The 22,088-nt window shown below is 38.7% G+C and overlaps 1 protein-coding gene across 1 annotated transcript in view; it reads left to right on the top strand.

Annotated features, from left to right (window-relative positions):
* Positions 1-21,719, top strand: part of ASZ1 (ankyrin repeat, SAM and basic leucine zipper domain containing 1) — a 38,471-nt gene extending 16,752 nt beyond the window's left edge. Inside the window, exons 4-12 of the mRNA XM_018080250.1 lie at positions 187-298; positions 543-677; positions 3,032-3,144; positions 5,916-5,991; positions 6,311-6,367; positions 13,634-13,746; positions 18,099-18,204; positions 18,625-18,738; positions 20,537-21,719. Of these exons, the coding sequence (XP_017935739.1) occupies positions 187-298; positions 543-677; positions 3,032-3,144; positions 5,916-5,991; positions 6,311-6,367; positions 13,634-13,746; positions 18,099-18,204; positions 18,625-18,738; positions 20,537-20,683 (973 nt within the window). The 3' untranslated portion in view covers positions 20,684-21,719. The remainder of the gene's footprint in view (positions 1-186; positions 299-542; positions 678-3,031; positions 3,145-5,915; positions 5,992-6,310; positions 6,368-13,633; positions 13,747-18,098; positions 18,205-18,624; positions 18,739-20,536) is intronic.
* The last annotated feature ends 369 nt before the right edge of the window (positions 21,720-22,088 follow it).

The following is a 22,088-nucleotide window of genomic DNA, read 5'->3' as shown; positions in this document are numbered from 1 at the left end:
GGCTCTGTATGTTCTGTTGACTCCTGTGCTGAAGCATGAATGTGGTGTCTTGGTCTTTCATCCTCTGTGTAGTTCTTCTGCAGAACAGAGAATCTTTATAGAACTGAGGTGCTCTACTTGATAATACAGTGGTATTTTGATATCTTGAAATACTTTTTTTTTCAGCTGACCTCTTTTTTCTTTCAGGAAAAAAATGACTGCACTGATGTATGCAGCTAGAAAAGGCTATGCTCGCGTTGTTGCTCTGCTTGTTGCTTGTGGATCACACATAAATGCCCAAGATGAAAATGGATATTCAGTAAGTGATTTACTTTTGTGTGTTGTAATTAATGATAAAAATTTTAAAAAGCAAGAACCTGCTAACTTGTTTCTAGGTACAACTTTCTCAGAAATACTCATTGGAATTTTCTGCTTTAACACCACTTTGAGATTCTTTTGCATTAATTGTCTTTGTCTCCAGATTGGGCCATGCTTTATTGATTGAACCTTTGTTGTTTTTTGCTCCATATGTAAATTTGGTGAAACAAAGTTGCTCTTTGCAGGCATTAATATGGGCAGCGCAGCATGGACATAGAAGTGTAATTTTGAAGTTGCTTGAGCTAGGAGCTGACAAAAATCTGCAGACTAAGGATGAAAAAACAGCAGCAGAGCTAGCAAAAATCAACAAACATACAGAGGTATTTAATTTCATTTTTTTTAGAAATGTAAATTTTGTGTTTTGATTCAAGAATCTGTTAATTATATAATTTTCTATAGAAGTGTTACTTTAATAATTACATTATAGCAGCTAGTTGAATACTTGTGCTGTTACATCTATATAGACAACTTTCTGTTATATCAAAGCTTTTCACAGTGCTGTAAAAGCTATAGAGTAGTGTTTTGGAAACGCTTTTTCTTTTTTCTTTATTCTTTCAGAATCCTTGACTTTAGATTTAGAATGCAAAACAAGGGATTATTCATGTTAGTAATGTTGATAAGAGAAGTATAAAAATGTGTTGTGTTTTATCTGTCTGCCAAAATATGTGAGAGAATGCAGATATCAAACTAATTTGCAGAGTATAGTTTCTGATTGAATTTGGAAGTGAAAAGGCTAAAGCTAAAAAGAAGGGGAGTTGGTACTGGCTATTTTCAAAATCTGTTCTTGGGAGGGAGGAAAGTGTAAAATAATGTAACTTGGTCATTGGATCATGGGGAGAGCAGTGTAGAGAGCTACTGACTTTTCTCCTAAAATAAATCTGTTTCTGCTGTTACCAGATGATACATGGTGGATCAGTGAGACCATATTTCTGTGTGTTTTGCCTTGAGTTGCTCTTACGAATGATGTGGCTTTTCACAGTGGCTCTTCAAAAATGTATAATTTACTCTTACAAATTGTAATTCACTTTAAAGCTTCTTTTTCTTACCTTTTTTTTTTCCTGCCACACTCCAAGGCTAGGCAGGAGCAAAAATGATAGCTATGCACAAAGCTGTCAGTGGAAGCTAGCACGATCTGTGTCTGAGGCTCAGTGATCTGTTAGCTCAGGTTACTGAAAGAGGTTACAAAAGCTTTCTGCCTTTGATAAACGACTTGTTCAGCAGGTTACGGCCATATAATCTTATAACATGACTTTCTGTGACATGGAGGGAATACAGGCTTCTCACACTTGAGAGGTGGGTCTTGCCTCTTGACCTGAAGTGCTGACTTTCAACAGTTGGTGCAAAGTCTTGCAGATGGTATTGAGATATTTAATGGTCATGAGCTTCTTCCAGCTTCAGGATCTGCTCTTCAGGCTATTGACAACTGAAAGGCCTGTCATACAGACTGTCTGCAGAAACTGTTTCTGGGAGGGGAAATATTTTTCATTTCTGTTATTCTGAATTTGACTGGGATGGAGTTATTTTTCTTCCAAACAGCCTATATGGTGCTGTGGTTTAGGACTGTGACCAAACCACCATTTGTAACACACTAGTGTCTTAGCTATTGCTGAGTGGTGCTTGTGCAGCATCAAGGCCTTCTCTGTTTCTCAGACTGCTCCCCATCTTCAGCAAGTAGGCTGCAAGTGAGCAAGAGGTTGGGAGTGGGCATAACCTTGAACTGCTAACTCCAGCTGACACAAGGGATACTCCATGCCCTATCACATGCTCAGTGATAACATTGGACACTGGCTGGGCATTTCTCTGATGGTGGGAGGTGGTCACTGCCTTTGCATCACTTAAGTTTTGGGGGTTTTCCCTCTTTACTTTTCAGACTGTGTTTATCTCAGCCCAAGAAAAGTTTTCTTACTCTTACCCTTGTGATTCTCTCCCATACTGCTGAACTGAGTAGAGACTTATCAGCCAAGATCAACCCACTGCACGTATGTGTGTATGTATATGAAACTGGCTAGTCACCTGAAGTTCAGGCAATGGGTTTCACCATTCCTTTAGGTTTATTGAGTTTCTACTTGTTTTGCTATTTTTCTACTTGTTTTTGCTTGTTTTTCTAGTGACTATCTTAAAACACAGGGGCAGTTCAGTTTCTGGAATCCATCACTGATGCATAGTGATGTCTAACAGAAGGCTGCTTCTTTAATCAGTTGAAAGAATCCCTGACTGTCAGATATAGTTAACTTAGATTGTCAGGTGTAAATTGATCAATGTTAGGTCTATATGGGCGGTGGAAATGGAGACATGAAAATAGTTGTATGCCCTGTGCCCTTAAGACAACTTATTGCCTTGAGTATATAGAACTCGTCTACAAACCACAAATATTAGTATGTTGGTGTTTGGCTACTTCTGTAGTGATGGATGCTGACTTTTTTAGACCACGTTACATTCACCATTTTGCTCTGTGTCAGTTCAGTGATGTGCTGGAATTTGATTAATTTGGAAATACTCTGTGGGTGTAGTCTTAACTTCTCATTATAGATGTATGCTTTAGAGAATAAGTGGCAGATGTTTCATATTCCCTGTAGATAGTAACTGGTTATAGAACTCTTTGTAGTCTTATTCCCATATATTTTTTTATGCATTTTGAGTTTGAATAACAATTAATTCATTTTGGCTCTTCCAGATTTTTAGTTTGCTCTCTTTGGCTGCAAATCATGTGCAAGGGAGATACCATAAAACAGTTGAGCAAGAGGCTATCTGCAAATTTCTGACAGCTGTCTCTGACCACAGAGTTGGGTAAATACAGTTATAGTGTAATTTTAGCATATAAACATTCCTAAGAGATTGTATTTGTTCATATCAATGATTAAGTTGTTCCTATATATATATATATATATATATATGTTATGAGCACTACCATGAGCCCATAGTAAGTATATTAATGTACTATTAATTTTTCAAGAATTATAAACAAAGAGCATGGTCTTGTTCTGTGCTTGTCTTCATTTGATGTTAAAATTTCGATGCTTTCACCAAATGCCGCTTTTCGGCTTCATGTCACCAGGAAGAGCTATGCCCTTTTCTTTTTTTTCTGCATATGAGTCAAAATTATGTATGAACACCAGTTGAGCTCTAGAAGTTTTGGCAGAGCATGCTGGTGACTGAAACTTGAAGGTGTCCTATGCCTGAAATCAGCCCCTGCTTCAGCAACTTCAAAGATCTCTGATACAATTTTATTCCAGAACATGTTGGCTAAGTCCTCAACAAACCATCTACTTGCTGCCTTCATCTTGAGTTGCATGGTCTTAGAAAGGCAGCTTCTGGAGCCCATAGTCTGTTCTGATGGGTCAGATTGCCCCTGCTCAGCCAGGTCGTGCTGAATTTGGAATGGCGTAGTTTTGTATCGTTAGGCTGATGGGTTGATGGCAGTTTGCAGGGTAGCAGTTCACATCAGACAGTACCTCAGTTCAGACAAAGCCTCACTGGGTTCTGTTGTTAGAATCATAGAATCATTAATGTTGGAAAAGAACTCCATTAAGTCCCAACTCTTGATCAAACACCACCATGTCAACTAAACCAATAGCACTAAGTGTCACAGCCAGTCATTTCTTGAACACATCCAGGGATGGTGACTCTGCCACATCCCTGGGCAGCCTCTTCCAATGCCTGACCACCCCTTCAGCAAAGAAGTTCTTCCTGATGTCCAATCTGAACCTCTCTTGTGTCAGCTTGAGGCCATTTCCTCTTGTCCTGTCTCTAGTTGCCTGGTAGAAGAGGCCAACCCCCACCTAGCCACAACCTCCTGTCAGGTAGTTGTAGAGAGCAGTAAGGTCTCCCCTGGGCCTCCTTTTCTCCAGACAAAACAAGTCCAGCTCCCTCAGCTGCTCCTTGCATGACTTGCTCTCTAGACCCTTCACCAGCTTTGTTGCCCTTCTCTGGACATGCTCCAGCACCTCAATGTCTTTGTAGCAGTGAGGGACCCAGAACTGGACACAACACTCGAAGTGTGGCCTCATCAGTGCCAAGATCAGAGGAACAATCACTTCCCTAGTCCTGCTGGCCACACTAGTATATGCCAGGATGCCATTGACCTTCTTAGCCACCCAGTCACACTGCTGCCTCATGTTTAGCTGTCTCTTGACCAGTACCCTGAAGTCCTTTTCCATTGGGACTCTTTGCAAACACTCTCCTCTCAGCCTGTAGCACTGCATGGGGGTGTTGTGACCAAAGGGCAAGACCCAGAACTTCTACAATTGGCCTCAACCCATTGATCCATCTTGTCCAGATGCCTCCTGCTCTCCAGCAGATCAACACTCCCACCCAACTTAGTGTCGTTTGTGAACTTACTGAGGGTGCCCTTCGTCCCGTTGTCCAGATCATCAATAAAGAAGTTAAAGAGGACTGGCCCCAATACTGAGGCCTGGGGAGCAGCACCAGTGACCAGCTGCCAGCTGGATGTAGCTCTATTCACCACCGCTCTGGGCCCAGCCATCCAGCCAGTTTTTAATGCAGCAAAGAGGGCACCTAGCCAAGCCATGAGCAGCAAGTTTCTCCAGGAGAATGATGTGGGAGATGGTATTGGAGGCTTTACTGAAGTCCAAGTAGATAACATCGACAACCTTTCCCTCATCCTGAAATGGTTGGTCATAAAAGGAGATCAGGTTGGTCTAGCAGGACCCACCTTTCCTTAACCCATGATCTCTGAGCCTGATCCCCTGGTTGTCATGTACGTGCTGTGTGATGGCACTCAAGATGCCCTTTCAATTTTTGAGGTGAAGAGGAGGCAGACCTTCATTTCAGGGCCTACAGTAAGACAGAGCAACTCATAACTCAGGATTTTGGCAAAGGATTCACTGTAGCAATAGCAGTAGTCCTTTCTGGATTTTGTATTTGTTCTTTGGTTTGATTCTCTTCACTAAAGTTCATCTGAATGTTGAAAGCTGTTTAGTTATTTCCCCCCGTATGCTTTTAAATCTCTTAGTAGAGCAAGGAATCAAAATTGGTACTCTGTCTTTGTTTAGAAATGTTAAACTCTGAACCTACATTTCAGAGTTTACTACCTCCTCAGTCTGAACAGTAGTCTTCTGACAACAAGTTTCTTGATGGACTAATTTCCACTATCTTTAGTTACAGACATTCGTGTTTTCTTGATAACCTTTTTTTGGCTTAACTGGAACCAGAAGGGTAAGAGTTGTGGACTGAATCCAGTTTATATGAATGTTATCTGATAAGAATACATAGTTATCTTCCTTAACCCTACTTCCACATTTTTCAGGGTTTTGTGACCCAACTTCAAGGTTCAGTTGGAGTGTTTTGTGACTTAAAATGACCTTTATTTATGAAAATCATCACCTTCAGGCTCCATTCAACTTATTAGACAGAAAAGACATTTATAGAATTTTGATAAAATAAATTGCATCCCGTGATGTTTATGAGATGCTTCTGTCATCAGCAGATGTGTGCAGCTTTAGGTTGCTCCCCAGTGCTTTGAATGAAGAGCTTTTCTATAGCATTTTGTTCTGGATGTCCACTGTTTTTAACTCCGGTCTCATTTATTATCTTTACAGTTCCTATTCACTCTTTGATGACATGGAAGTGTTTTTACATGGTCTTGGTCTAGAACACATTAGAGGACTATTGAAGGTAATCTTGTGTGTCTGCTATCTGTCAAGTAATCCGTGAAAGCCAAATGCAACTACTACATAATAAAAAGTTATATCACTACTAGTATATTAATTCAAGTAAATTTATTAAGCAGAAGTTTATATATAAAATGGTAAGTTAAACTACAATGGACTAAATTGAATTTCTTGATTATGTGCATTCATCACATGTGATGCTTCTAAACTAAACAACTAATTCCTTTTGTTCTTGAAAACTGAAGTAAAACAAGGAAAAACAAGTGAAAACTGATTTCTTCTGAAATCCTTTTTGATGGTAGAAACCCCTTTGTTTTATACAGGAACAAGATATAACTTTAAGAGAACTTCTGATCATGCAAAAAGATGACTTAATACAGGTCAGTTTACTACTTTAAAACTTAATTTACTTTTTTTCCTCTTTTTATAATGTTTTTAATGCCTTCTCTTTATAAATGTCTAACCTTGTAAAAATTCTTTCAGCATCTTCTGCAACTTCTTGAATTTTAATGTGAATATAGACAGACTTTCCATGAAGTGTGTAATCTAACAGATCAGTGAATGATCAGGGTTAAGCAGGAAATGGTTCTGGTTTAAAGTTTAGTTGTTACCATTTTTAGTATTTAAGTATGATTTCCCTGAAAGGAAATCAGTGCTTGGATTAGCAGTACATAATCCTGAACTACTACTTTAAATGTGGTCCTCCTTTGTGAGGTGGTAATTTTTGTTGGAGAATATGTAGAATCTCATATCCCAATCAGGTTTGTAAAACCTTACCAAAAAAAAGAGATTTTGTTTCTTTCAGTTTACTGCAGCTGGGAAGGTCTTTTACTGTTGTCCAGGACTAAGTGATGTATATTACAAAACTTCAGTTTTCAGTGGAGATAGGGTGGTTGCTTTTCCTTAGTCTTTACTGGATTTTTTCATGTGGGAAACGAAAGACTTCTGTGCTTACTGGAGGATGCTATAATAAAATCCAATTATAGGAGTATCCTTGGAACACTGTAAGTACTTCAGGCTTCAGAATTCTTCTGAGCACTCTGTGCCTGGTCTGGGATACCAGAGATGCCTCATTAAAACAGCTACTTCAACGCTGCTCCCTGCTGCTGATGTACTGCCATGTCCTTAGTGTCAGCTTTTTTTCTCCCTATCCTGGTACCAAGGAGGCACATGTTCTAGCAGGTGGAACCAGAGTTTTATTCCTTCAGAGTGGATATCAACAAGGATGTTTTGTTTGAAGTTTTGTCTTGTAACTGAGTACAGTTTAGTTGTTCTGACAGAACTCACAAGTAGCTCTGTATTCTCAGAGGGTGCATGTATAGGGAACTTTGTCAATTAAGAGATTTTTAAGAGTTCATTGTGCTGTTTTAAAGGTAAACTGGCAGGGGAAATGAACTCAAAGGAGAGATTATAAGTCAAAATAACAATTTAATAAAATAATACAATAAATACGATTATACAGACAAACAGTTGGTTTTAACCCACAAAACCCAAATGTATAACCCAGCACCCTGGGGCATGAACAGAGTGGTGTTCGTTGGGCCCCGAGTCCAAAGTAAGATGAGAGGGAAAAACCTGTTGGTGAGAGTGATGGTGCAGTCCGGTCAAGAGTGGTGATTGCAGTCCGGTCGAGAGCGGTGGTCTGCAGTCTTCCTCTGGATCCCACGAGTGGTTAAAAAAGTCCCAAGACTCCAAGATTATATGTATCCTCCAGTTCAGGCAGGAATGCCCAGTACCTCCCTCAGGGTGGGGAGTTCCACAAAGGGTGTGAGGACAGGGAGGCACCCTCCTGTCTTGCAGGCCTCTTAACACCCAGTTTATAGCCTGAGGAGTCAGGCTGCTCTGGGCAGAGGGTGTAAATGGTCTATTGATAACAGTTTCTGGGAAATGGCATGGAAGGCTATAGAATGCACAGTTTTGGGTTACACCCATCCAGTGATGAACTGGTCCCAGCTGTTCTAACTAGGACATTCATCTAGGCCTTAACTCAATCTAACCACTTCTGTTAGGGATAATAAGAAGTGCTTCCACAAATACATCAATAGCAAAAGGAGGGACAAGGAAACCATAAATTCTTTGGACCGGGGTGGGGTGGGGGGGAACATAGTCACCAAAGATGAGGAAAAGGCTGAGGTGCTTAATACCTTCTTTGCCTCAGTTTTCAAGAGTAAGACAGGTTGTCCTGAGGACAACTGGCTTCTAGAGCTTGTAGACAGAGCTAAGAAGCTGAATAGCCTCTCTGTAATCCAGGAGGAAACAGTTAGCAACCTACTGAGCCACTTAGATCCCCACAAGTCTATGGGACCAGATGGGATCCACCCAAGGGTGATGAGGGAGCTGCTGGAAGAGCTTGCCAAGCCGCTCTCCATCATTTACCAACAGTCCTGGCTCACTGGGGAGGTCCCAGATGATTGGAAGTTGGCAAATGTCATACCAATCCACAAAAAGGGCTGCAAGAAGGACCTGGGGATCTACAGGCCTATCAACCTGACCTCAGTGCCCGGCAAGGTCACTGAGGAGCAGATCATCCTGAGTGCAATCACACAACACCTACAGGATGGACAAGGGATCAGACACAGCCAGCACAGGTTTAGGAGGGGCAGGTCCTGTCTGACCAATCTGATCTCTTTTTATGATCAGGTGACCCACCTGGTGGGTGAGGGGAAGGCTGTGGATGTGTCTATCTGGACTTCAGCAGAGCCTTTGATACCGTCTTCCATAGCATACTCCTGGAAAAGCTGGCAGCCCATGGCTTGGACAGGGGCACTCTGTGCTGGGTATGGAACTGGCTGGAGGTCCGAGCCCAGAGAGTGGTGGGGAACAGTGCTGCATCCAGGTGGCAGCCAGTCACTAGTGGTGTCCCCCAGGGATCAGTGTTGGGCCCAGTCCTGTTTAATATCTTTATTGATGATCTGGATGAGGAGATTGAGTGTACCATTAGCAAATTTGCAGATGACGTCAAGTTGGGGGGGAGTGTTGATCTGCTGGAAGGCAGGAGGGCTCTTCAGAGGGACCTGGGTAAGCTGGAGAGATGGTCTGATTCCAGTGGGATGAGGTTCAACAAGGCAAAGTGCCGAGTCCTGCACAACAACCCCATGCAGCGCTACAGGCTGGGGACTCTCCAGGCAGAAAGGGACCTGGGAGTTTGGATTGACAGGAAGCTGAACATGAGCCAGCAGTGTGCCCAGGTGGCCAAGAAGGCCAATGGCATCCTGGCCTGGATCAGGAACAGTGTGGCCAACAGGTCCATGGAAGTGATTCTTCCCCTGTACTCAGTGCTGGTGAGGCCACACCTGGAGTACTGTGTCCAGTTCTGGGCCCCTCAGTTCAGGAAGGATATTGAGGTGCTGGAGCGGGTCCAGAGAAGAGCAACAAGGCTGGTGAAGGGACTTGAGCACAAGTCCTATGAGGAGAGGCTGAGGGAGCTGAGATTGTTTAGCCTGGAGAAGAGGAGGCTCAGGGGAGACCTCATCGCTCTCTACAACTCCCTGAAAGGAGATTGTAGCCAGGTGGACATCAATCTCTTATCCCAGGCAACCAGCAGTAGGACAAGAGGGCATAAACTGTTCCAGGGGAGGTTTAGGTTGGATATTAGGAAGAATTTCTTTGCAAAGAGAGTAATCAGGCATTGGAATGGGCTGCCCAGGGAGGTGTTGGATTCACCGTCCCTGGAGGTTTTTAAGATGAGGCTGGATGTGGCACTTAGTGCCATGGTCTAGTAACCACGGCAGTGTTGGATCAAGGGTTGGACTGGATGATCTCAGAGGTCTTTTCCAACCGGGTTGATTCTATGATTCTAAATATTATAAGGCAAGTAACGTGTTCTGATGTTACTGCTTTTCTGAAGCCTCAGGATCAGTGGACAGCGTCCTGGTGTGGGATTTATATGAATCCTAAAGCCCCTATTGACAGGAATTTTGTTCTTAAAGGAGATACTTGTGGCTGCTTCTCATCCCTTTGTGAGCTGCTGTGTTGGTCATGATTGCATTAAACTGCAAATCTGACTGAGCATATGTTCATATTCATCATCTCCTTTGGTGTTGTAGTCATTGGTTTTTTTTGTCCAGAGGCCACTGGGGGAAGGGGATAAAATTGTGGAGTTTAGTGAATGACTAAGTCTTACAGTTCCTTCTCCAAAGATGTGTAATTTCACTCAAAATGATAGCTTCTCTTTCAGTGTTTTAACATGTTCTAGGCTCCCTATTTTAAAGACAAGCTGAAAGTTTTGAACAAACTGAAATAGCCACCTGGATCAGCTGCTTCTGCACAGGAAGATAAAACAATTCCTGTAGATATTGCCTCTTAACTCTGCAACAGCAGAAAACAGTTCCTGGAAAATAAGTCATGCTTTGTGCGTGGACATAAATTAATTTGTGAGTCTTCAATTGAGAAGTTAAAAAATTATGTAATGCTCCTGGCTTAGTAGCACTTCAGAAGTTATCCTAAATTCTTGATGCAGTCTAGTTTTAGAGCTCTGCTAACAGTTTCTCCCCACGCTGCTGATAGAACGAATCTAATCTTTTCCCTCGTAACTCCAGAGTTGAAAGTCTTTACTGTGATGGCAGACCTTCAGCTAACAGCCAGCTATTTTAAATAGCCTGGATCTTATTACTACAAAGATTAATGATGACCTCTGATGGATGCCTCTGAACCAAGCTGCTTTGTATCCAGAGAACTGGGGAGAAATCCTGTCACTATCATGATACACTTTCCTCCATCAAACAATATCAGAAAGATGTTTTCTCTGTAAATATCTTTATCTGTATTCTACAACAGAGCCTAAACAATGAGTCTTTCAAGCTGGAATCCTTGCATTCCTTAAGCTTATAAACTGTTCCATATTGAGACAAATCTGTTCAGTATATTGGGACGTGTCTCTTCAACATTTGATGGGTTTTGTCTGATTCTGCACTACTCCTGACACTCAAATTTATTTATTTTTTTAAGCATCTCTTGTAAGATAGCAACAGAAGTGATTTTATGTCTAGGTGCATTTAGGACTGAAAAAAGGTTTCTTTCTCACATTTTATTTAATTTAGAATAAGAGAAGTCAACACCCTGTTCTCGATTTGAGATTAAATGAAATGTATAATGAAAAGTTGACACATCAAAATTCAAAATATAATCCAGAAATTTAACTATATGTATTAGATAATTACCTGGTCTGTGTGCTTCCATATCACAGTTCCAGGACTGTAACTCCTCTGCTCCCTGTCCCTGCAATAAAGCATTTAATATTTGACAGAAATGCGTCAGGTTATTAAAATTAGTGGCCACTTGGGCAAGGTGGAAGGATGTGAGAGTTTGTGCATAGCTTCACTGGTTTTATCTTTCAGGTGTTCAGGCAATCTGTTATTCACCTCTTGTGTTGTTCATGCTGGAATGTGAGTTTGGGGCTTGGATTTTCAGTGGTTGCTTTTTATCTATTTGAATAAAGAATAAAATAGATGTTCTTTGAGTTGATGTAGCTAAAATTAAAATCAAGAGTGCACATAGTCTGTTTTACAGATATAAGCAAGTTCTTGTACAACACTTGTACATTCTTAAATATATGGCCACTTCACAATAATATTCTTGTAATTTGGACTGCAGAGCATCATTGAACCAACACCAACTTAAAAACTTGCTTATCCATAAAGAAGGGCTTGTCATACTGTGATTGTCCCATGCATTCATCATTGCGTGAACAGTCAGGTTCTGTGTCACCCTCACATTCTGCAGAGATGGTCTAGAAAGGTAAAATATGTCTGCTTTCTGAAATAGTCTGGACTGATCTATCAAATTCCTATCTCTTAAGTTCCACACCTTTTACCTTGATATGCAGAACTGCTGTGGTGGTGGAAGGCTTTATCTGTGGTGACATTTATCACATTCTTTACTTCCTGAACTGTATTTTCAAGATATGGTGACCCTCAGTCAGTGATCGATTTGCAGAAGAACAAGGTACAATATCCTGATATGCTGACCAGAAAGCTGCATCCTGATTTGCTGGTTTCAGGAATAAGAAGGTGGAGTCAAAAGCACACCCAATCTTTATAAGAGTTCTGCTTTAAGTTTACTATTCAAGAGTAACTACCATTTTATAAATCAGCTTACATATACATGATAACTCCTGTAATGCTTTGTAAGCATTAAGAAAATACTGGTTCATATCAGATAGGGCTCCACAAGGCAAACGTGAGAGCTAATGAATTGAGCAAACTTACAGCTTGACATAAGTAAAGCAAATAATTTCTATGAAACCCAGACCTTTCTCTCTTAAGGCTGCTAATGATATTTGCTAAAAAGACTTCAGTGCATTTTGTTCAGGTACCCAGGATAACCTACTGGAAACTCAAAAGTTCTTGACACCTGTACTTAAATTCCCAATAAATCTTGTTGGGATTTTACCTTACCGAAGAGCTTACCTGTCTGTACACGTACGGTTTTAAAATGTTTAAAGACACACTTGTGAGCCCCTAGTTATTTGTTACCTGTGATTGGTGGAGAACTCAGAGGACAGTTTTATGCAGTCATGATGAACACTGGGTGTCACAAACGATAGTCTCAGAATAAAGCAAGCATTTCTCCAGGCACTATCTTTTTCTTAGAGTTTTGATCTGATGTGTGTTGTCAGCTGTTCATTCAAAATTCTTTCTGCAGTAGTTGCAGAAATCTGTGATACTCTGAATACTAACATCTTATAGATTTCTGAGGCTGCAGAAGGGAGCTTCAGGACCTCAGACCATCAGTGAGAGTCCTGTATGTCCTAGCATTGGAGACTCTGGGATCCTTGCATTCTCACATTCCTGAGTGGTCTACTCCCGCTGAATCCAGGTACTCAGCTGGAAAGTTAGGAACAAAGTCATACTTGGAGCTGGCATTATGAGGTTTTTCACTTTTCTGGAGGAGAATCTTAGGGCTACTAGCACCAGAAGTCCTGTCAGATGAGCAAGGAAAAGTATTGAATGTGCCACAGAAGCATTTCCCTTTAAACAAAAGGATTATTTTTTTTAATTTACTTAAGTGTTCTGCAAGAAAACTCTCAACCTAGGATTTAAATATGACTTAAAATTTAATCTGAAATACTTGATGAATAGCACAGCTGACAGTGTTTTCTATATCAGGCATTACTTGGAGAATTTTAGTTACTAGTGTTTTTTGTTTTTTTTTTTTAGGAAAATCGTGATTTTCTTCAGTTAAAAAAAGACCACTTTCTGTCAAATTCTCCAACTGATGCTGATTTGATAGTTTCTTCTCTTTCTGAGTTAATGCTGTATCACCATTATGATGATTCGTTATTTTGCTGTCCGAGATGACACTGATGATTCTGAAATAGATAAGCCTAGCATCCTAACAACACAGGGGTACTTATACAAGCTGCTATTAATTTTTCTTAATATACCTTAATCAGATTTTCTGAGTATCCTGTGCAATTTCAATTTGGCAATTTCTCAGCTCTTGTAATTCTGTTCTGCATCAGGTATTTTTTGTGGTTTTATTTTTTTCCTTTGGCACTTACATATGTTGTAATTGGTTGTAATAACTTAAAAACAACTTCTTTTGGCTCTTAATTATTTAGAAGCTCATGTAATAAATGATACTGTACTGTTATGTCTAATAAGTATTAAAAGTAAATTGTATTTGGAACTACTCTTTAAATTTAGATTGGCATTACAAATCCCGGAGATCAAGAGAAACTCCTAGGTGCTATTAACGAGCTGCAAGTGGATGAAAAAAGAATTGAAGACTTCTCTGAAATTCTGAACCTGGAATTGAGGTATTAACTGTATATCTGAGGAAATGGAAGTGAAATATTAACTATTTAAGATGACTGCATTATTTTCTGCTGCTCAAAGATAAAATTCTCTCACACCTTATCCCATGCATAGCATTCATAAGAATATGCTAGTTAGTGGATTATGAGAGCTGGTGGTAGGTGTGTTTTTTATAAAGAACATTGGAAGCATAGACAAGGCAGGCTCTGTTAGTCTTGCAATCAAATTTTTCTGATTGTAAGGTACAATAAAAAGATGTGTGGGAAGGAAAGATGCATATAATTTCTGCATAGGGCTTTAATTTTGAACTGATAAATTAAATGTTGTACATGTGTATCTTAAATCATACATGTTATTTCCATATAGATTCAGGACTTTCTTGTTGTTTTTGTCTTCCACTGGAAGCAGTTTTAACTGGCTTCTAAAATACTTCATTTTTTTATCTTACAAATTAAGCACTTCAGAAGTTGTTGGGTTTTTTTTCCTTATCATAGATTATATGTATCAGTAGATTTATAAGGAAACTTTTTTTAGGGAAGTGGTACTCCTTTAAATTTCCATTTCAACTTGATATTTTTTGCCATTGTAGTCTTTAAGCATCACCTCTGCAATACCCGTCATACTTTTAGCATAGTCTTGTGCAGTACCATGGAAGCCAGGCCTGAGCTGAGAGGTACATTGCTCAGCAACATTATTAAACTTCATCAGTTCTCTAAGCACTGACTGCTCTCTAGAGCACTCCACATCCAGCACAAAAAGAAAAATGAAGGATATAGTAAGTACAAAAGGAGTACTAGGATTTCTTAACCTCTTACCCTTTATGTGTAAATATATTTTTTTCCAGAAGACACACCTCAACTTTAGTTTAAATTCTGTGCTCATATCTTTCCTCTTCTTACTTCGCCGAACTATGGTACAATAGCTACTGAAAATAGGATTAGACAGTAAGGGTTGAGTTCCTCTTTAAGGAGTGTTTATCTCCCTCTTGACTAGTGACCTGTCAGTTGTGCTGCTACTCTCTTAGATATTCTTTCCTCTCCAAAACACTGGGGAGCACTGTTGTATTATTTAGGTGCTATGAGGCTAGACTCTGTTAGTTATGTTGTTCATTGAACCAAAGAATGTGCTTGGGTTCAAATTCAGTCTGTACATGTCACCATGTTTTGGAGGCAGCTGAATCACGCTGCAACTGTGCATTAGGTGAGAGAGTTGGGATTGTTCAGCCTGGAGAAGACAAGGGTCCAGGGAGACCTTAGAGAGGTCTACAAAGGCGGCCTTCAAGACCAGCAGAGAAGGACTTTTTACAAGGGCATGTAGTGATAGGACAAGGGGGAATGGCTTCAAACTGATGGAGGGCAGGTTTAGATTAGATATAAGGCTGGTGAGACACTGGAACAAGTTGCCCAGAGAAGCTGTGGATGCCCTATTCCTGATAGTGTGTTGCAGGGACACATTAGATGGGGCTTCAAGCAAGGTGTCCCTGCCCATGGCAGAGGGATTGGAATGAGATGATCTCCAAGATGCCTTCCAACCCAAACCATTCTATGATTCTGTGATTCTCCATCAAAACAAGTGGGTATTTTCAGAAGAGGATCCAGGTGCAAGCTTGTGCTGTAAGACTGAAGAACTGAAGTTTCAGCATGCAAGAACTAACTAACTAACTAACTAAATAAACCAATATGATATCGATACACCATAAATAACTTTAACAACATCTGAGTCATTCCTATTAAAATAGAGACTTTTAAGGGGACTTTGCTCAGTTTAAGCTTTATCCATTTTTAAGTTAAAATGTGTGGGTTTTTTAGATTGTTCTGTAATAGTGTTCAATATACACATTCAAACAGAGCAGCTTAAAAATTTGAACAGAGGGAGCAAGTGGAGAAATACAAAAAAGTATCCATTCACTGCATGTGTGGCCAAATACAATAAAATACCCAAATGGTATCTGGTGCAGTCTCACATGCCAGTGACATATGTAATTCCTAGTACAGTGTGGGTTAAGATCATAGGAAGTTCTCTAAAGCAGAAAATAATTGATTGATTGAAGATGGAAGTACACAAAATATGACAGCATTTCAATTATGGCAAGGACTGTGCATAGTTTTTTAGAAAATAGTTTGACATGTATTCTAGGAATCTGACCTTGAGACTAAAATCATAGACTATGTTTACATGCTATTATATAAAGATTTTACTTCCCACTTGTTCAAAGTCATTCTGTGAGAAGGAAAATCAGTCATTAGGTCATAGAAAAACTAACATAGTAGAAAATGTTGAACTGATTGATTATAAACTCAGAGAGTGTCTAGTACTGTTTAGCCACTGATGTTTTGACAGCCATTAATTCTTTTTAAAAGTGATAATTTTTTGAAAACATTTCTAAATATAAGAACAAATCACTGCAGTGGGTATAAAATTATATGAAAATGGGCCAGAGGGGGGTTTAAACTGTTAAGAAGTGAAGTGGTATGAAAAGAATAAATGTACTTCTTTCTTTCTTTCCCCCTCCGAAATTGAAGCCCATGACACTCTTTATATTTGCTGAGAATCCTTCCAGAATTCCAAAAAATAGTTTCCTTTATGATGAAACACAGAAGGTGCCATAGCTGATCCCAGACAGCTAAAAAGTTATCTTTCTGAGTAGAAGGAAATGTTTGCGATTATGGCTTGACTGTAGTAATGTGAGAGAAACTTTGAGACTATCTCCAGATGTTTAGCATTTGGGTTTTTACTCAAAATACTCAGTTCAGTTACATTGTTCTGAAACAAATAATAGTTTATTTTGTAAAGATGTACTAATGGGCATTCTTACTTCCCCATCTTCATGAAAACCATGAGCAGTCTTGGTTTTAAACCTCCAGCATACCTACTAATGCATCTAGATATTTCTGTTTTAAATGTTAAAGTCTTAACAGTTCAGCACTGTTGCAAATCACAGACGTCCTGAGCAGTGGTTGAAACTTTACTCACTAATGATCCTGTGCCAAAGTTGAAGGAAAGCCTTCTATGACACTCTATGGGCTAAATTCCAGCTCTGTTTAGATACTTGCACTGCACTGGCACGTAACTTAGTTTACTGGTTTGGCAAATTTCATGGATACGTTTTTGCCCTCAGAAGCAAGTAAGATGGTGTGTAAGCATGTTGCATTTAGGTTTAATAGCAGATTGCCCTAGGGAATAGAGGAGTGTTGGGATCTGAATTAGTTTATTCAGATCCTATGGATCTGCAGAAGAGGAAGTTCTGCAGTAAGAACGTATAAATAATTATCTCTTGTTTTGGCTCTACCTGTTATTCACCCAAATGGCTCAGAGCTAATGGAAACTTTTCTACTGGAGATACAGGCACTTCTCAGGAGTTTTTCAGGGCTTGAGAGGTCACTCTGTAAAACCAATTGGATGATCTTCCTTGCCCTCTTTACCTCTTCCTGGTCAATAGCAAAATATTTCTGACCAGCACCATGACTTACAACTAAAATTCTCTGATGCTTCCAGTAATGTTGAGTCAGTGACACATGGAACCTCTAGAATCCTAATGTTGAAATTAATCCCTTTTCTCCACTCTTTGAAAATTAGTTTGATTAGAGTTGTCTTCCTGTTTGTATTTGAGCACCAAGTATAAATGTTCTTCCAAATAGGTAACATCAGATATTTTAGGCCTTTGAGGTACATGTTTCGAGATCCAAGGGCCAAGCCAGTGTTATTGAATTCTTATCTTATTACACTGTGCTGGAGACTAAATTACTCTAAACCTATTCATTTCAGTCTTAGCTCTAAAAGTAGAAAGCAGGGTTTTTTTCCTCCCATATCTGCCTCAAAAATGTAAGCTGCAGGTCAGAAATATTGATATGTAGCATAAAATTGAGTACAAGTTCTCTCTTTTTGGTGTTGCAAGACTTAGATTTGTGCGCACACACACATAGGAAAATAGTGTTGCAGTTATTATGCATAGTGAGTTACAAAATTACGCAGCAGGTAATGAAATATTGCAATTGATAATACAGTCTGATGAGAGTTAGAAGTGGAGGTTAATAGAATGTTTCTGAAAAGCTTTTGGGTGACACTTTTTCGGCTTTTAGTGTGTCTTACTAGCTAAATATTCCAAGTAACTTAGTAATTTATTGTTCTTCCAAAAAAAAGGGGGGAAGAGGGGAGAAACAGAACAAACAAGGAAAAAGAAAACTTGCTAAGATATTAAAAGTAGTCTTTAACTACTCTGTTAAAATGACATTGGGTTTTTTTTGTATGTGATGAAACTGACTCACTAGCCAGTGTTGGAAATGCATATGTAATATTTGGCTTACAAAAGGTGCAGCATTTTGACGAATAACAAAATTTTGCTTTATTTTTGTAGTGAAGATGAATTCTACAAGTTTCTTCAGAAGCTGAATAAAGAGTGTAGTAAGCTGATCGTTCCTGTGCAGACCATGAATAAGCATTTTCTCAAAAATTCGCACAAGGTATTAAACCAAAGAAGAGAAGATTGATTTAGAATCTGTTATTCTATCTTTTAAATTGAAACCTATGAACACTTATCAACTGTCTTGGTTATTATATAGCTATATAGAGCTCTCCAATGCTCTTTCTGTAAAGGACACTTTTAAAAATAATTTATTTCAAAGAGTTAAGCCACCCAATTAAAGGAGATAAATTTGTTTCTTTATGTTTCTGCTGATAGGAGAGTTAATGTGACAAAAGTTTTCAAGAAACGCTGCTAAAGAGTAGTAGATTATGTTGTGCATAAATCATACAATTAAAACCCAGCATAAATGCAGTTATAAACTTTTTCTGATGCTATCTTTTATGATACATTAACTGAAGAATATTAAACTATAATCTAAAATTATGTAATTATGGCAAATAACTGTAACTATTAACAGATGGTACTGCAGTGGGCACCGACTGAAACTTACATTGAACTCTGCAAAGATTTGGTTTGCAGTGTTAAGAATCTGGGAGAAGAAGTTGCCAAACTGAAGGACCTGGTAGTGAAGGTGAGTGTGTGTAAGGCTGTTAAGTACTGTGTACAGGTTTCTAATGCAACCTCAGATGTGACACCATCAGGGAAATGTTTCATACGTTGGTGTGCCACAGGCTCTTTAGCCTTAGCTTGGGCTGCATCCACCTTTCCCCAGACAGAATGAGAAATAATCTGGAATATTCCACAGCAGTGTGGAGATCCTCCAAAGGAAGGCATGATCTACCTTTTTCTTTCTCCCTCAGGAAAGAATAGTGGAATGTGTCCCTGCACTCTTGGGCAACCATTGTGGCATAAACGCTATGCTGAATAGTGACACTCTTTTTAATTAAGGAATCTTTTGTTTGGAATTATTGACTCACAAGGAAGATACTAAGGTTTTATAGATTGAATGGGAGGCATCCCAGATAAGTCTGTGGAGTGACAAAAGAAGAGGGTGGGAGAGGTCAAGGCTAGATGTTAGCACCATATCAGTCATTCTCAAACCAACACAGTGACACACTCTTGTCAGATGGGGTCATTTTAAGTAATAGGGCAGTAAAAGGAACGGCCGCTGCGGTAGAGTAAATGGAGCATCAGTGTCAGAAAGGAATCTGTTGCTGAACGAAGCCATGTGGAACTCAGACCTTGAGTATAATGCTACTAATGCAATTTCCTGTAGTTTAAGTAAATTTAATGTAATATAACAGCCTTCTCCCAATAAATCACTTAACACCAAATATATTAAGAGGGAGAGATTGTGGCAAAACACTTATTAGCCATTTGTTTCATTTTTTGCATATGCAATAATCAATTGTGTATATATTTGCCTCCCGTGTGTGTGCAGGCTAGTTATAAGGGCTGGGAGAGATCTGAGTTAGGTGCCACTTGATGTTGCTTTTATCTGTGCCTAAGGTTTTATAGCTATCAAGATGAAGCATAATGTCTTTGTATCCAGTGAAACAACCTTCTAATTGCTTAAAAAATACAATTTTTGTTTTTTAAAATCCTATTATGTTTTATGAATTTCAGTTGTGAAGGCTTTAATACAAAACATTTTTGTGCTACTTAATTTATGATGAGACACTTTGGAATGTAGAGCACCCAAATGTTTATTATGAAAAGTGCAAATTTAAGTGAAACAGTTAAACCACTTATATAAAATGTTTGTATAAACTCCCTTAAAGTCTTCAGTATTGTTTGCTAAGGTTAGTCATTACAAGACTTTGTCAGCAGTACATGTCTGTAGCATATAATTTTTGAAAGTACAGTAAATAAGATGGCCTTCTAAGCATTATGAAGTAAGGTAGGAAATCAGAACCTAACCCTGCTGCCCTTCATGACAAGGCTCTACTCAGCTTCAGCATGTATTTGAGCAAGCACTTGTAAGGTACTTTCCATGGTGCCTTTAATTTCGACAAAGGCTAATGTGTTACGTATTTAACTTGCTCTTTTAATAAACAGTTGTTTTAGTAATTAAATGGCAAAAGTTCTGGTTAAAACATTTGACTATTGGAGTTCAGTTGTTTTGTTACTAGGTTTTTGTAGCATCTATTAGCCGCGTTTTATTCCTGAGTAATTAAGTTTGTAAATGAACAGTTTGTTTTTCTAATATATATTACAAAATGGTTGAGTATTAGATAAGATAAAGGTTTACACACTCATCTATTTCAGTTGAAGTAGGACAGAGACAGAAAGAAATAATATCAAATCCTAGATGCATGCGAATTCTTAGGACTGGGTACTTTATAACCCACTTAATAAAATACTTCATAAACTTTCACACTAACACTTTTTTTGTTGTACTTTTTATATGAACTTAACATCTGCCTCAGCATGAACAGAAGAATGAACCCAACCAAGTGAAACTTCCAAAAAAAGCAGCCACCTTGGAAAAAAGATTAGTAAAGATGGGAGGGGTAACATTGCTTGGATTTGGTTTTTTCTTCTTTATAACTAAATTAGTGGTAAAGAAAACCTGAATTTAGGTTTAGTGCTGTTTCTCATCATATCTGTAGTAGTATCAAGTATGTACTTTGATCTAGAAATAAAGTTATTAAAAAATTAAAACTGTTACTTAAGAGTATCTTATGCATTTATTTTGAAAATTTTTTGTATACAATGTAGGTCTAAAATCCTGTCGAAGCTGCTTTTCTTTTTTGGCTTAAAGTTGTGATTATTGCTTACTAATTACTAGTTTCATTTTTTTTACTTTTAACTGTTCGGAGATCAACATAAGCAAATTCTTCTGATTATATCACATGTTTGTATTTAAAATTATAATGCAGATGTGTTTTGGGGGTTGGGAGGGTTTAAAATATTTTAAGTATCATATTCAATGTTATATTGATAAAGATCTTTTCTCTTGCAGAGAGATATACTTTTTTTTTTCTTTTCGCAATCAAGAGGACTGTGGAGATCTTTTTACACATTGCCTAAAAAGTAATTTCCCACTGAACTATGATATTCAAATTATGCCTGAAATCTGTTTCCTTAGGGATACTCACTTCTATTAAGAGTTTCATTACGTCTATTAAAAGGATTATAACAGTGCTTTGCTGTAAGAATGCAGGCAACTTAGAAGGCATAGCAGCATGTTTTTTCTTGGTCTGGTCTTTCACTACGAATTTTTTCTTAATATTTTTGTCCACTTAAAAAGGTGTTTGTAATCCCAGAGTGAAGCATTAATAACTGGTTTTGATCTGCTCTACCAAAACAGCTATGTTGGAAAAAGGGGAATTGGTGTAAGTGAATTCAAATCAGTTATGTTTTTGCATACTTCAACAAACATCTTTAAAAATGCAAAATATTTTGGAAGGGACTTTCTTCTATCAAAATGAAACAAAAGGAGTCTAAATAACCATAAACCTGGATGGGTGTGTTACACTTTAGGTCTCTGAGTTTTCAGAAATGTTGTGTGGAATCTTTGTCTTTGGTATTCTCTCCAGAGACCAGTAAGGAGAAGATAAAAACTTGAGTGCTATTCCAATTGCTGTAACTGCAGTTTTCTGCTTTTTTTTTTACTGCATTGGGTGTTAGTATGTTTCCTTGTTACTGCAGTTGTTTTACCTCCTTTCCTCACAGGTTTCTCTTTCAGTGCAAGGAAAATCCTACAGAGTGATGAGGTTAGAGGAAAAAAGAACATAAGTTAGGATTTTTTTTCTGTTCTGCTCCCCATTTTGGGTTAGAGGGGATAAGCTGTATTCACCACCACCATCTGCCAGCAGAAGTGGAAGTGAACATACTATCAGCCTGAACAAATGAAGTATAAAAAAGGAAATGTTTGAAAAATAGTCCTCTGTTTCTTCATAATACCTTAGAATTAATCCTAAACTAATAAGATACATATTGCGAAAGGAAGAACCTTTTATATATGCACCACTCTTT

The sequence above is a fragment of the Manacus vitellinus genome, unplaced genomic scaffold (assembly GCF_001715985.3).
Source record: "Manacus vitellinus isolate BGI_N305 unplaced genomic scaffold, ASM171598v3 scaffold_5_pilon, whole genome shotgun sequence".
Taxonomy (NCBI): Eukaryota; Metazoa; Chordata; class Aves; order Passeriformes; family Pipridae; genus Manacus; species Manacus vitellinus.
Note: the sequence above shows the minus strand (reverse complement) of the source record. Positions and strands in the feature narration are given on the sequence as shown.